The sequence below is a fragment of the Phyllobates terribilis genome, unplaced genomic scaffold, assembly GCF_046119375.1.
Source record: "Phyllobates terribilis strain yellow unplaced genomic scaffold, ASM4611937v1 Scaffold_12__6_contigs__length_324123572, whole genome shotgun sequence".
In the NCBI taxonomy this organism is placed as follows: Eukaryota; Metazoa; Chordata; class Amphibia; order Anura; family Dendrobatidae; genus Phyllobates; species Phyllobates terribilis.
Window position 1 is genome coordinate 96,256,792 of NW_027362772.1, and position 16,000 is coordinate 96,272,791.

General features: G+C 57.6%; 1 protein-coding gene across 1 annotated transcript; it reads right to left on the reverse strand.

Moving 5' to 3' along the window:
- Positions 1 to 1,634: 1,634 nt before the first annotated feature.
- Positions 1,635 to 15,999, reverse strand: EMC1 (ER membrane protein complex subunit 1). The gene is made up of 23 exons (XM_073656197.1): positions 15,836 to 15,999; positions 14,679 to 14,803; positions 14,038 to 14,103; positions 13,577 to 13,667; positions 13,288 to 13,416; positions 13,024 to 13,150; positions 12,799 to 12,948; positions 12,480 to 12,650; positions 11,872 to 11,943; positions 11,652 to 11,696; positions 11,364 to 11,486; positions 11,196 to 11,292; positions 10,994 to 11,110; positions 10,388 to 10,587; positions 10,131 to 10,280; positions 9,679 to 9,840; positions 8,130 to 8,249; positions 7,902 to 8,039; positions 7,627 to 7,800; positions 7,338 to 7,548; positions 3,299 to 3,383; positions 2,967 to 3,096; positions 1,635 to 2,887 (listed from the first exon to the last, which is right to left on the reverse strand). Exons 1-23 carry the CDS (start codon positions 15,958 to 15,960, stop codon positions 2,708 to 2,710), a joined length of 2,988 nt encoding a protein of 995 aa, XP_073512298.1. The 5' UTR covers positions 15,961 to 15,999; the 3' UTR covers positions 1,635 to 2,707.
- Position 16,000: the final 1 nt, after the last annotated feature.

A 16,000-nucleotide genomic window follows, 5' to 3' on the forward strand; every position in this document is an offset into this window, starting at 1 on the left:
TCGGATATTGTTTGCTTCACTCATGACGGTGCCCCCCCCCCCCCCCTAGTTAACCGTTGCCAGCCGCTACGATCAACTCCTTCAGTAACCGGGTGACTCTAAAAACGACGGGGCCATCCTCGCGCTCGAGCGACTCTCTCCCCGCTCCGTGACGCCATTTAATTTCTCGATGGCGCAGTAACGACGGCCCTTTTTACAGTCCACAAACATTCAATAAAGTCCAATTTAAGCCCACAGTACCAGGTTCTACCGGGCCCGCTATCCTGTTCGTGACGCCAATCTGATTCGGGGTGCCACAGCACCATACCATCAGACCTCTGCAGCCCATCACTGTACACCCAGACCGCTGCAGCCCATCACTGTACACCCAGACCGCTGCAGTATCACCACACACTCATTATATACACCCAGAACGCTGCAGATGATCACTGTAGATGGTCAGCACACACATCCAGACCATGACTTCACCCAGACCGTTGCAGACGGTGGCCACACACACTGGGACCGCTGCAGTCTGTCACTGCACGCACCCAGGCTATTGTTGATGGTCATTGCAGGCCATCACCTCATACACGGATACCTCTAAACAACATCACTGCACAATGATTACACTATATACCGTGTGTACATTTCCGCCTGCTGCTTTACTGCAGAGCTGTGATCTGTGCCTGCAGAGAGCCGGTAGTCTGAGCCACGCCCCCAGCCTCACCATTGGTTCAGGCTTCTTTCTCCTGTACTTCTGATTGGCTGCTATATATAAGCAGAACCGCAGCAGGTCAGCGCCTGCAGAGGACGGGATGATTGTAATGTGTGGATTATCCTTTACATATAACCCCCTTTAAAACATTGTCTTTATTAACTATGTATTAATAAATACCCTACGTGACCTCGCGGTAATAAACACCCGACGTGACCTCGCGGTAATAAACACCCGACGTGACCTCGCGGTAATAAACACCCGACGTGACCTCGCGGTAATAGATACCCTACGTGACCTCGCGGTAATAAACACCCGACGTGACCTCGCGGTAGTAAACACCCGACGTGACCTCGCGGTAGTAAACACCCGACGTGATCTCGCGGTAATAAACACCCGACGTGACCTCGCGGTAATAGACACCCGACGTGACCTCGCGGTAATAGACACCCGACGTGACCTCGCGGTAATAGACACCCGACGTGACCTCGCGGTAATAAACACCCGACGTGACCTCGCGGTAGTAAACACCCGACGTGACCTCGCGGTAATAAACACCCGACGTGACCTCGCGGTAATAGACACCCGACGTGACCTCGCGGTAATAGACACCCGACGTGACCTCGCGGTAATAGACACCCGACGTGACCTCGCGGTAATAAACACCCGACGTGACCTCGCGGTAATAGATACAAACATTACGATATATTGTGCATTACACTGAATCCTCTGCATCAACCTGGAAAATCAAAATAAGAGAAAGGACCCCCCACCGGTATTGTGACCAATGGATGAAATCCCACCCTACTGACGCTGCCTGAGCCGCGGAGGATGGCACCCGAGCGTCACGACAGAAGCCCCCCCCAATAACTGATGAGGGGAGGACGTAGCGGAGTATTTACTGTAATGTATAACAATGGAACAATAGAACAACACGCACCAATAATACAGATTTAATAAAGACAATGCTGGACATCTATTGGGGGATGGGGGTCCGCTCCGGCCACCACCGCTCTCCCCATGGAGGCCGGGCCCCTGCGGCCCTACAGTCATAAGAACACGTTCAGACAGAAGACGCTCAGGTTTTATTCTTTTCCCCAACATAAAAAAAAAAAAAATAATTGGATTTTTTTCTATGATCAGATTCTGGGGTGAAAGAAGAATTCTATAAATTACTGACACAGATAATGCGATTCCTGACACTTCCCACGCACACAGCTAGGGGGCGACCTGACGAGTACAGCCGGAAGCCTAACCTCAGCCTCACCAGTGGTTCAGACCTTCCGATAATCTGGCAGCTCCTTAGACCAAGCACCTGAAATATAGATCACAATAGAGGGGGCTTCCAGCTCAGGTGGGCGAGCAGTGGGTGACATATGAGTGCCATACCGCTCATTTTATCTGTGGACCTGCGGATGCAGGAGGCGCTGCACCCACCCCTTTAATAGTGGTAATTAAAGGGACTGGAATGGAGCAGCGGCCGCATACTCAGCTCAGCTATTCCCAGCACTTCCAAAGAGGCAGCAGCGCAGAATTTAAAGGGGTTTTTCACTTTGTTTTGCAGGAGAGGAGCCATGTTTTTCTGATCCCTTTAAAGGGAGTTTTTTCCTAATGATGGTCAGTTCGCGCTGCCGGTCCGAACTGTGCGGTTACCGACGCTGAAAGCCGCTTACAAAACAAAGAGCTTGTAAGCGCTGCGCTCCTTCCTCTAGGAGACCGGCCACCTCTGATAGGCTGCAGCGGTGATCGGTAACCTAAGCAGAAAGTACAAGTGTTATCAGCAAGAAGAGATGTTGAAAATCTAATGTGGCAGAACATCGGCCCAGAAGTCCCCCGGAAACATTCATGTCGCTCATTCACTCAACCATTCGCCCCAGTGCAGGCCCGGCCACCGGTCGGCAGTGACGTGATGGCGGGCCGGCGTGTCACAGATTCAAGTCATTTCCCAATATCCTCTCCTCCGTCATCAGAGATGGGGGGAGGTCAGTCTCTGGAGCTGGTGGTCTCGGCTTAGCGCCAGGCGCGGTTCAGCAGCTTTACTTGCGCCAGTCTCTTGGTGATCATAGTGGCGAAGACCAGGCCGATGAGGACGCTGCTGATCAGGATGTAGTCGTAGTCGTCCTTCAACACGTCAAACTGCTTGGAGGGGTAGACGCGGGTCTGGTAGATGTCCAACCCGTAAGCCACAACCTGCCGGAGACAAGAAAGGAACGTCCAAATCCGCAAAACCTCCAAAAGCCACCCCTCCACCCCCGGCCCCCCAACTTACCAGACAGGTGGACTCCAGGCCGGACGGTGCCGTGTAAATCCCCCTCATTCTGGACACGGTCTGGTTGTAGTTTATAAAGCGCTCGGCGTGGATCTGAATGTCCGGTGTGTAAGGAATCAGGTTCTCTTCTCTGCAAAGAAATGACAGGAAGTGTTATCATGGGCATCGAAGAAAAGTGTTCATCCCCCATTGAACACTTATAAAGATCTATAGACTATACAGCCCACACCGCCACCTCTCTGCAACCATGACCCCACTGATCCGGAGTACAGTGGTCTTCCAACAATAAGGGGGCTAAGATCTGTAACTAGAAGTGCGGGGCTCGGCCTCACCTCGTATACTCTGTCGGGATTTCCGGTCGTCGAGGGTCCAGTAAAGCCTTAGGAAGGGAAAGAATCGCCCCCGATGGGAGTCCGACTGCAGGAATCAAAGAAATCAGTGATAAGCGTCACTCAATACAAAGCCGTCATCAAAACAGTAAGACTTAGACAGCCGAGCATGGGGGTCCGTACTTACTGAGGATGTGTCAGCCCGGGGGGGTCCGTACTTACTGAGGACGTGTCAGCCGGGGGGAGTCTGTACTTACTGAGGACGTGTCGGCCAGGGGGTCCGTACTTACTGAGGACATGTCGGCCGGGGGAGGGGGGGGGGGTCCTGTACTTACTGAGCATGCGTCGGCCAGGGGAAACTGCACTTACAGAGGAAGGGTCGGCAGGGGGGGTCCTGTACTTACGGAGGACGTGTCGGCCGGAGGGGGTCTGTACTTACTGAGGACGTGTCGGCCGGACGGGGGGTCTGTACTTACTGAGGACATGTGTGGCCGGAGAGGGGTCCGTACTAACTGAAGACGTATCGGCATGGGGGTCCTGTACTTACTGAGCATGCGTCGGCCGAGGGGAGGGGGGTCCTGTACTTACTGAGGACGTGTCGACCCGGGGGGGTCCGTACTTGCTGAGGACGTGTCGGCCGGGGGGGTCCTGTACTTACTGAGCATGCGTCAGCCGGGTGGGGGGGTCCTGTACTTACTGAGGACGCGTCGGCCCGGGGGGTCTGTACTTACTGAGGACGTGTCAGCCCGGGGTGGTCCGTACTTACTGAGGACGTGTCGGCCCGGGGGGGTCCGTACTTACTGAGGACGTGTCGGCCGGTGGGTCCGTACTTACTAAGGACGTGTGTGGCCGGAGAGGGGTCCGTACTAACTGAGGACGTATCGGCTGGGGGGTCCTGTACTTACTGAGCATGCATCGGCCGAGGGGGGGGGGTCCTGTACTTACTGAGGACGTGTCGGCCGGTGGAATCAGTACTTACTGAGGATGTGTCGACCCGGGGGGGGGGTTCCGTACTTGCTGAGGACGTGCCGGCCGGGGGGGTCCTGTACTTACTGAGCATGCGTCAGCCGGGTGGGGGAGTCCTGTACTTACTGAGGACGTGTCGGCCCGGGGTGGTAAGTACTTACTGAGAACGTGTCGGCCAGGGGGGGTCCGTACTTACTGAGGACATGTCGGCTGGGGGGGCTCTGTACTTACTGAGGACGTTTCGGCCGGAGAGGGGTAAGTACTTACTGAGGACATTTTGGCCGGTGGGGGGGGTCCTGTACTTACTGAGCATGCGCCGGCCGGGTGGGGGAGGGTCCTGTACTTACTGAGGACGTGTCGGCCGGTGGGGTCAGTACTTACTGAGCATGCGTCGGCCGGGGGGGGTCCGTACTTACTGAGGACGTGTCGGCCGGTGGGGTCAGTACTTACTGAGGACGTGTCAGCCCGGGGGGGGGGGGATCTGTATTTACTGAGGACGTGTCGGCCAGGGGGGGTCCGTACATACTGAGGACGCGTCGGCCCGGGGTGGTCCGTACTTACTGAGGACGTGTCAGCCGGGGGGGGGTCTGTACTTACTGAGGACGCGTCGGCCGGGGGGAGGTCCGTACTTACTGAGGACATGTCGGCTCGGGGGGGTCCGTACTTACTGAGGACGTGTCGGCCCGGGGTGGTCCGTACTTACTGAGGACGTGTCGGCCCGGGGTAGTCCGTACTTACTGAGGACGTGTCGGCCCGGGGGGGTCCATACTTACTGAGGACGTGTCGGCCCGGGGGGGGTCCGTACTTACTGAGGACGTGTCGGCCCGGGGGGGTCCGTACTTACTGAGGACGTGTCGGCCCGGGGGGGTCCGTACTTACTGAGGACGTGTGTGGCCGGAGAGGGGTCCGTACTAACGGAGGACGTATCGGCCGGGGGGAGTCTGTACTTGCTGAGGACGTGTCGGCCAGGGGGTCCGTACTTACTGAGGACATGTCGGCCGGGGGGGGGGGTCCTGTACTTACTGAGCATGCGTCGGCCAGGGGAAACTGCACTTACAGAGGAAGGGTCGGCAGGGGGGGGGGGGGTCCTGTACCTACGGAGGACGTGTCGGCCGGAGGGGGGTCTGTACTTACTGAGGACGTGTCGGCCGGACGGGGGGTCTGTACTTACTGAGGACATGTGTGGCCGGAGAGGGGTAGGTCCGTACTTACTGAGGACGCGTCAGCCGGGGGAGGGGGGGGGGTCTGTACTTACTGAGGACGTGTGTGGCCGGAGAGGGGTCCGTACTAACTGAAGACGTATCGGCAGGGGGGTCCTGTACTTACTGAGCATGCGTCGGCCGAGGGGAGGGGGGTCCTGTACTTACTGAGGACGTGTCGACCCGGGGGGGGTCCGTACTTGCTGAGGACGTGTCGGCCGGGGGGGTCCTGTACTTACTGAGCATGCGTCAGCCGGGTGGGGGGGTCCTGTACTTACTGAGGACGCGTCGGCCCGGGGGGTCTGTACTTACTGAGGACGTGTCAGCCCGGGGTGGTCCGTACTTACTGAGGACGTGTCGGCCCGGGGGGGGTCCGTACTTACTGAGGACGTGTCGGCCGGTGGGTCCGTACTTACTAAGGACGTGTGTGGCCGGAGAGGGGTCCGTACTAACTGAGGACGTATCGGCTGGGGGGTCCTGTACTTACTGAGCATGCGTCGGCCGAGGGGGGGGGGTCCTGTACTTACTGAGCATGCGTCGGCCGAGGGGGGGGGTCCTGTACTTACTGAGCATGCGTCGGCCGAGGGGGGGGGGTCCTGTACTTACTGAGGACGTGTCGGCCGGTGGAATCAGTACTTACTGAGGATGTGTCGACCCGGGGGGGGGGTTCCGTACTTGCTGAGGACGTGCCGGCCGGGGGAGTCCTGTACTTACTGAGCATGCGTCAGCCGGGTGGGGGAGTCCTGTACTTACTGAGGACGTGTCGGCCCGGGGTGGTAAGTACTTACTGAGAACGTGTCGGCCAGGGGGGGGTCCGTACTTACTGAGGACATGTCGGCTGGGGGGGCTCTGTACTTACTGAGGACGTTTCGGCCGGAGAGGGGTAAGTACTTACTGAGGACATATTGGCCGGTGGGGGGGGTCCTGTACTTACTGAGCATGCGTCGGCCGGGTGGGGGAGGGTCCTGTACTTACTGAGGACGTGTCGGCCGGTGGGGGATCTGTACTTACTGAGGACGTGTCGGCCAGGGGGGGTCCGTACATACTGAGGACATATTGGCCGGTGGGGTCAGTACTTACTGAGGACATATTGGCCGGTGGGGTCAGTACTTACTGAGGACGTGTCGGCCGGTGGGGTCAGTACTTACTGAGGACATATTGGCCGGTGGGGGGGGTCCTGTACTTACTGAGCATGCGTCGGCCGGGTGGGGGAGGGTCCTGTACTTACTGAGGACGTGTCGGCCGGTGGGGGATCTGTACTTACTGAGGACGTGTCGGCCAGGGGGGGTCCGTACATACTGAGGACGCGTCGGCCCGGGGTGGTCCGTACTTACTGAGGACGTGTCGGCCCGGGGGAGTCCGTACTTACTGAGGACGTGTCAGCCGGGGGGGGGGGTCTGTACTTACTGAGGACGCGTCGGCCGGGGGGAGGTCCGTACTTACTGAGGACGTGTCGGCTCGGGGGGGTCCGTACTTACTGAGGACGTGTCGGCCCGGGGTGGTCCGTACTTACTGAGGACGTGTCGGCCCGGGGGAGTCCGTACTTACTGAGGACGTGTCGGCCCGGGGGGGTCCATACTTACTGAGGACGTGTCGGCCCGGGGGGGGTCCGTACTTACTGAGGACGTGTCGGCCCGGGGGGGTCCGTACTTACTGAGGACGTGTCGGCCCGGGGGGGGTCCGTACTTACTGAGGACGTGTCGGCCCGGGGGGGTCCGTACTTACTGAGGACGTGTGTGGCCGGAGAGGGGTCCGTACTAACGGAGGACGTATCGGCCGGGGGGTCCTGTACTTACTGAGGACGTGTCGGCCCGGGGGGGGGGGGGTCCGTACTTACTGAGGACATGTCGGCCCGGGGGGGGGGGGGCCGTACTTACTGAGGACGTGTCGGCTGGTGATGCCACGTTCGGTGATGGTGGCTTGCATGGCGCGGATGGATGAGGGGAAGATGTAGGATTGCTGCAGGACGTGGGGGAGGTGAGGTCGGTCCAGGGAGCTGAAGCTGGTGCTGTTATACTGCTCGGTCCCCTCGTACAGCTCCAGGACGGTCAGCTCACTGCGGCGAGCCTTGCTGTTCCAATACTGGTACTGGACGGGGAGAAATGAGGATGTGACCTGTGCCGGGCAGACAGAGGGGCCACACGGGTATTAGACGCTGGATCTTACCACCATCCAGTTCTCGGAGTGCACCAGGTGGACGGGACCTTTGGCTTTCCTCTGCACGGATGAGTGGATAATCCGTCCCGTCACACCATCGATGAGGTAGATTCCTATGAAGCAGCGGTCGGGGTGCGTGTCTGTGCTCTCCGTAATCAATGCCAACAAGTTGGGGTTCAAGTACTGCAAAATGGAAACAGAGATGAGCACCAAGCCCTATAGGGGGCGCTCTCATGGCACGGTGGGGATGCCCGCTCAGCTGGATCAGCAGCCGCTCTCCTCACCTTGTAGAGGACGCTGCGGTCGCCCATAACTCGCCCCTGGGAGTGAACGTGCTCGTTGGAGCGCTTCCCCTTCACCACCGTAATCCTCTGCAGCTCCGGCGGGAGCAGGATTTCCCAAATCTCCTCTGTGGAAAGATCCTGGTAGAAGAAGAAAGTGGAAAAAAAAACATCAGAAGAAATAGGAGGAGAGAGACGAACCCCCAAATGTGTCTCCACAGAGCAGGAAACCTTGTGCAGACGAAGTCCGGTGAGGATTCCCCGCTCGGCGTCCACCAGGTAGAAGAAGACGGCCGGTGACAACTCCTGCAGCTGCTGCAGAACGTACTTGGTGGATGGGAAGGGGACGACCTGGAAGAATCAGAAATCAATCACACGGTTATTCTCATAGTCCGTCACGCCGAGCTTCAATAGCGGCCATTATGGCTGTCCATCATTTTACTTAGGGTCCTGATATAATAGTGTCTCACATAGCGGGGCAGATCTGATGACTCTCAGGGAACATGTCAGCTGCGGCCATTGGTAGTCACTCAACTTCCTAAACCAGCAGGATGGAGGGGGGCGACATGGTCCTGCTCTCACCTTGTTCTGGTCGTCCAGCAGGATGGAGGGGGACGACATGGTCCTGCTCTCACCTTGTTCTGGTCGTCCAGCAGGTCGGAGGGGGACGACATGGTCCTGCTCTCACCTTGTTCTGGTCGTCCAGCAGGATGGAGGGGGACGACATGGTCCTGCTCTCACCTTGTTCTGGTCGTCCAGCAGGTCGGAGGGGGACGACACGGTCCTGCTCTCACCCTGTGCTGGTCGTCCATCAGGACGGAGGGGGGCGACACGGTCCAGCTCTCACCTTGTGCTGATCATTCAGCAGGTCGGAGGGGGAATGACATTGTCCTGCTCTCATCTTGTGCTGGTCGTCCAGCAGGTCGGAAGGGGATGACATGGTCCTGCTCTCAGCTTGTGCTGGTCGTCCAGCAGGACGGAGGGGGGACGACATGGTCCTGCTCTCATCTGAGGCTGATCGTTCCATCAGGAGGGGGACGACATGGTTTTGCTCTCACCTTGAGCAGGTCGTCCAGCAGGTCAGAGGAGGGATAACATGGTCCTGCTCTCACCATGTGCTGGTCGACCAGCAGGACGGAGTGGGGACGACATGGTCCTGCTCTGTCATCCAGCAGGACAGAGGGGGACGACATGGTCCTGCTCTCACCCTGTGCTGGTCATCCAGCAGGACGGAGGGGGATGACATGGTCCTGCTCTCACCTTGTGCTGATCATTCAGCAGATCGGAGGGGGAATGACATGGTCCTGCTCTCACCCTGTGCTGGTCGTCCATCAGGACGGAGGGGGACGACACGGTCCAGCTCTCACCTTGTGCTGATCATTCAGCAGGTCGGAGGGGGAATGACATTGTCCTGCTCTCATCTTGTTCTGGTCGTCCAGCAGGTCGGAAGGGGATGACATGGTCCTGCTCTCAGCTTGTGCTGGTCGTCCAGCAGGACGGAGGGGGGATGACATGGTCCTGCTCTCACCTGAGGCTGATCGTTCCATCAGGAGGGGGACGACATGGTTTTGCTCTCACCTTGAGCTGGTCGTCCAGCAGGTCAGAGGAGGGATAACATGGTCCTGCTCTCACCTTGTGCTGGTCGTCCAGCAGGACGGAGTGGGGACGACATGGTCCTGCTCTGTCATCCAGCAGGACAGAGGGGGACGACATGGTTCTGCTCTCACCTTGTGCTGATCGTTCAGCAGGTCGGAGGGGAACAACATGGTTCTGCTCTCACCTTCTGTTGGTCGTCCAGCAGGAGCAGCACTTTGGCATAGTCGTGGTCCATTATAGGGAGCAGTAGGGACTGAAGGATGGGTCGCTGCAGGGGGGGAGGGCTCATCTGACTCAGCTTTCCAAAAATAGGGTTAAAGACGTAGATAGATGTGATGGCTGCCTCCTGAAAAAAAAAACAAAACAGGATATTGTCGATATGGTAAGAGAAGACAAACGCGATCTTCACTGAGGGAATGCACAGATATCTGATAGATGAGGGTCTCTTCATTATCTCGAGCACAGGGGTCCCAGCAGGGACTCAGTAACGGAGAGGAGGTTGCACACACAAGCTCCAGAGATTGCTGAGACACGAATCATCTCCACTTTACATGATAATCTCAGCTCTGCTACATATGATGTTCTGGACCATGATGGAGCAGATGTCCCGGACCATAATGGCGCAGATGTCCCCACCTTATCCTTCACCAGCAGGGTACACTGCGGAGGGTGAGGGAAGTGAGCCGTCGTCCTCTGCACCACGAGCTTGAAGGAGGCGGCGGGCTTAACCCCCGGCAGGTAAAACTTCCACAGGATGCTGCCGGAGCTGCTCTCTATCCCAAAAAGCTGCAGGTATAGAAAAAAAAAACAAACAACGTCAGACACAGAAATGAACCGATCGGTGGCAGATAACATTGCCGCATGGCGCCGAGCAGCAGAGCCGGACGTCTCACCTTCCCGGAGGACGTCACCATCACCATCATCTTCTGCAGGTTGAAGTCGTCTCTGGCCAGCGTGTCCACGTTGATCTCGTTGCGGATCTGGCTGCGCGGCTTCCGGGCGTCGCAGAACATCTTCCACAAGTGAGCGCTCCAGGACTGCAGCAAGATCAACTGGGAGGACAATCGTTTAAACACCATTCCCAGGAGACCGTCTGCAGGGGCGAGAGGAAGGCGGCGAGATTAACAGCAGATACAATCCTTTCCTGCTCCAGTCGTCCGTGCCGGCACCTGCAGCGACGGCGTCTCGTGCATCATTCATCTGCCGGCAAATGCACCTGACGACATCGCTGCAAGGTCAGCGGAGGAGTCCGGAGTAGTGAGGACTTTTCGACCATTTCCTACTTTGCACAATATTAATTTGGATGACATCCGAACCGTAAAGGCTGACGTCGCTTACAGCAACCAATGGAGCAACTAAAGGGTTAATACGGGTCAGCGTTACCTTGAATAGCTGCTTCCAGTGCGGCATAAAAAGAATAAAGAAGAAAAGGTCTTATAATAGAAACAGTAAGAAAGTTTCCCCCAGAAAGGCCATCATTGTGCCGCCAACCCCTGTACCTGCTTTCTTGCCAAATTCTCCTTCCAGCTCAGCCTGGGCCCCGGTAAGCGGCAAATCCACCATTTCCATAGTGATGACGTCGGCCAGCGACTCCTCTCGTAGCCACAAGGTCTTCCCTGCCGATAATATAGAAGAATAGTAAGCTAATGGAAAGATGGCCGCCAATAATCTGCAATCTACAGCTGCAGTCACAGGGGTCACCTGGCTGGTGCAGGAACAAGAGCTGGTTGTCCTCAGTCTGCACCAAAGCTCTATAACCCACCGAGTCGTCCTTTTTCAGGAAAAGCTGCAGGTACAACTGGGAAAACACGGAGGAAGTCAGGAAAGAGGACGATGAGAAAGCGAGAGAGGAGAGGTGGAGACGCTCACATCGTCCGGCCTCACGCAGCTCTGCTCCAGCGTGAAGGTCATGGTGGTGTCCAGGAGCCTCCGGCCGCTGTCCGCCATGTACAGGCTGATGGTATAGGTCTGTCCGGGGCACGACCAGGCGTCCTGCACAGAACAGATGTGAGGTTACAGGACGCAGAGTTATGGGACGCAGAGTTATGGGACGCAGAGTTATGGGACGCAGAGTTATGGGACGCAGAGTTATGGGACGCCGGGTTATGGGACGGTTATCAATCACTGAGGCTCCGGGAGATATAACGGCAGAGTTACCTGCGAGCAGCTCAGTCCGGACGGGATCTCCACCTCGGGTATTTTCTGCTTTGGGAAAGGAAAAATATATGAGAAACGCCGGATCCAGGTGTAAATTATACATAAGAAGCATCATACGCTGCAATTGTAACAAACCTGCAGCTGCAAGAAGTAATCGGTCTACAACAAGAGGTTTACAGCCGCTCACATTAATAAGGATAATTGGAGATGGGTCACTCACCGCGTCCGTCTTGCATTGCAGGACTGCAGCCACCGTCTTGTCACTCGTTGAAGCAAAAGTGACCGAATACGCCTAAAAAAAAAAAAAGAGAAAAGTTACAAAACAAGTCTGGAAACGGCAAGTCCTGCAAATATCGCACTGGAATCTGCTACTGAAGTAAACTGGGGATATTTCAACTTTGCAAGTGGGGGCGCTGTTGCATTGGTGCCTATGCAGTACTGCTGGTAAAAAGCGGTACTGCAGGTGACAGGAATAATGCAATAATTACAAAATATTAAAGATTAAAGGGGTATTCTCAAGTTTGGACGTAATCAGTAACCACGGGATAGGGAATAACATCCTGAATGATGTGGGTTCAACACGACAACTCAGAAAAGCCATGTGTGAACAGTTTCATGCGCACTACCAGCTCCATTCATTAATGGCCAGCTTCGGTACTCGAATAAGAATGACTGGAGCGGCAGTGCACATGATCGACCATTACTCCCCTTCTTGGGGAGCGATCAGGAAGTCATCCCCCATTCCATGAATAACTTCCAAACATATCAATACCCCTTTAAAGGAAACCTGGTATGTAGTAATAATCTGCAGAAAAGGAAAATCCTCACGTGGGAGAAATCCCGCAGAGGGGTGAGGATCCCGTCTCGATACTGCATCAGCAAGAAGCGGCGTGGAGATATCTGGAGGAAGAACTGCGGCAGTGCAGGTCCCGTGGTTGTACGTGGCGCCGTCACGACTCCGAGCTCAGTAATGTCATCAATCGCTTCCACCCCGAGGGCCTAAGATAAGAACATGGCAGTCACCACGTATCATACAGACAACCCTATGTAAGCAATCAGCCATCGTGTACAGCTATCTGTTATTCCCTGTTGTCATCCACTTCAGGCTCGGTGTAGTGTTCATCTTGTGATGATGTGGGGGGCTGACCTGCAGGTGATGCTGAGTGGTCTCCTCCCCGGACACCAGGGACAAGGTATGGAGGGAGGCAGTGACGGTGTCCACACAGACCAGGACGCCCTCCGTGACGATCCCACACGCCCCGTGTAGAGTACGGAGCCAGTGAGTGGGCACCTGAACCTGCAAAGACAACGGTCAGTGGTCAGGACACAATAAGACCACCGGCAGGACTAACCGCTGCAGACGGTCACCAACCTGCTGACTGATCGATCCATCATCCACGCTATACGTCAGGATCCGGATGTGATCATCGGGGACAATTCCCACCACATGAACGACCCCTTTGTAGGAGGAATGAAGCAGCTGGTACTGGACAACGCCACTGGGGATAGGAAAAAAATACACAAAAAAAATTTCAAGAAACATTTTTGTTCATAAACCAAACTGGGTGCAATGAAGAGAGAGTCCGGCGGCTGACAGCAGAGACCGTCCCCCATGTAGTAAAAACTATCACTGTACCTGTCCGGCAGAGGTTCGGACCACTTCATGTGCCCATTGGACAGATAGTGAAGGGATAAAGCAGAGTTCTTCAGCACCGCAACGTATCGTGCCGAGTCCTGAGCTCCAGCAAAACCGGCCGCCTGGAAACTACAGAAATACAACACGTCATCATGTATAGAAACCAGCAGGGGGCAGTGTGATGGGCGCACAGCAGAGGAGCGTATCAGGCCGGTCATCACAATTTATACAGGGTTAGTCCGGTGTAATAGTGAAGCAAAGCCTTCTGCTTGTCTCATAATTTACTTACCTGCCGGGCTCTAGAAGAGCTTCCCAGTTGAGACCCCCAATGTTAACCTCCCAAGAGCGTAAAACACGACCACCCGAAATAGTGATGGCATCTGAAGAAAAAAAAAAAGCATTTGAAACGCGTCAGTATATCACCAGTGGGGGCGCTGTTGCATTGATGTTTATGGGAAAAATTTAATGATTGATGTGGTGAGAAGCGGTACTGCAGTAAAGGAAGAGTCATGGTCAGCATGTAGCACACGGGCAGATTCTGACCGGGGAACAACTTAGGTCATAAAGGAACATGCAGTCACCGCAGCTGGGAACGTAATCAGTTCATCACAATGCAGAACAGCAACTCAAAAGAAGAGCTGCAGTGTAAAGCAAGGAGAACAAAGAGGACCAGTCTGGGCCTCTGATACAACAAGTGAATGCCTGACTGGCTTAGACAAAGCAGCTAAGGATAAAATACTCGACACTTACCCTGCCCGTACATCAGCAGCGCATCCACGGCGCCCTCCACGGTGTCCTTGTCTATGTGACGCCACACTGCAGGAGAGAGAGGCGGTCAGGGGCGCCAGGCCGGGGGGCTGAGCAGGGGCGCCAGGCCGGGGGGCCGAGCAGGGGCGCCAGGCCGGGGGGCCGAGCAGGGGCGCCAGGCCGGGGGGCCGAGCAGGGGCGCCAGGCCGAGCAGGGGCGCCAGGCCGGGGGGCCGAGCAGGGGCGCCAGGCCGGGGGGCCAGGCCGGGGGGCCGAGCAGGGGAGCCAGGCCGGGGGGCCGAGCAGGGGCGCCAGGCCGGGGGGCCGAGAAGGGGCGCCAGGCCGGGGGGCCGAGAAGGGGCGCCAGGCCGGGGGGCCGAGCAGGGGCGCCAGGCCGGGGGGCCGAGAAGGGGCGCCAGGCCGGGGGGCCGAGAAGGGGCGCCAGGCCGGGGGGCCGAGAAGGGGCGCCAGGCCGGGGGGCCGAGAAGGGGCGCCAGGCCGGGGGGCCGAGAAGGGGCGCCAGGCCGGGGGGCCGAGAAGGGGCGCCAGGCCGGGGGGCCGAGAAGGGGCGCCAGGCCGGGGGGCCGAGAAGGGGCGCCAGGCCGGGGGTCGCGCAGCGATATCAGACAATGAAGAGAAACTCACAGATGTCGCCCGTGCGCGAGTTCAAGGCCACGATCACGTTCTTCTCGGTGGCGGCGATCAGCTTCTTGGCTCCTGGTCCGGACTCGAGTGCAGCAAACTTCATCCGCCCGACATACTGCTGCCGCCTGCAACATGGAGGGAAGGTGCCACCATCAGCCGCACACACCGCACATCACAGGGATATGGGGGCACAGCTGTAATCAGGGGGCTACACAGAGAACCCCAACTGCAGCCGTAACCAGGAGAAGGGGCTCACTGCAGATATAATGTAAGTGACCAACAGGCACCTAGGGGCATCCGTACACCTGCCGCACCTACGGGGGAGATCAGTACACCCGCCGCACCTACGGGGGAGATCCGTACACCCGCAGCACCTACGGGGGAGATCCGTACACCCGCAGCACCTACGGGGGAGATCCGTACACCCGCAGCACCTACGGGGGAGATCCGTACACCCGCAGCACCTACGGGGGAGATCCGTACACCCGCAGCACCTACGGGGGAGATCCGTACACCCGCAGCACCTACGGGGGAGATCCGTACACCCGCAGCACCTACGGGGGAGATCCGTACACCCGCAGCACCTACGGGGGAGATCCGTACACCCGCAGCACCTACGGGGGAGATCCGTACACCCGCAGCACCTACGGGGGAGATCCGTACACCCGCAGCACCTACGGGGGAGATCCGTACACCCGCAGCACCTACGGGGGAGATCCGTACACCCGCAGCACCTACGGGGGAGATCCGTACACCCGCAGCACCTACGGGGGAGATCCGTACACCCGCAGCACCTACGGGGGAGATCCGTACACCCGCAGCACCTACGGGGGAGATCCGTACACCCGCAGCACCTACGGGGGAGATCCGTACACCCGCAGCACCTACGGGGGAGATCCGTACACCCGCAGCACCTACGGGGGAGATCCGTACACCCGCAGCACCTACGGGGGAGATCCGTACACCCGCAGCACCTAGGGGGGATCCGTACACCTCTCATCTCTGGGGGATGGGCTATTGCTCTCCTCCTGTCACTTCCCACCTCTGGGGGGCGCTCTCCCTCACATGTCAGGAAGCACAGCTCTGGATGCCCCGGACGGTGCCGGTTTTCCCCCGGTGGCTGCAGTCTCTCTTCCTCGCTTTCCTCCCGCACTCACCAGTCAAACTTGCCCACTTGATCCTCGTAGACTGCGGCGCTGACGGTGGCGGAAAGCAGCAGCAGCCCGAGCTGCACCACGGCCGCCATGACAGCGCAGAGCCGGCCAGTCCTCCAGCTCACCATAGAGCCCGGCAGTGAGCAGAGCGCCCGCGCAGCACCATAG

What these genes read in the sequence shown, in the direction of transcription:
- EMC1 (XM_073656197.1), bottom strand. Translation starts at nt 15,960, where the DNA reads ATGGTGAGCTGGAGGACTGGCCGGCTCTGCGCTGTCATGGCGGCCGTG. An exon ending in ATGGATCGATCAGTCAGCAG is followed by an intron (nt 12,949 to 13,023) that starts GTTGGTGACCGT and finishes TTGTCTTTGCAG; the next exon opens with GTTCAGGTGCCCACTCACTG. An exon ending in CTTGTTCCTGCACCAGCCAG is followed by an intron (nt 11,111 to 11,195) that starts GTGACCCCTGTG and finishes TATTATCGGCAG; the next exon opens with GGAAGACCTTGTGGCTACGA.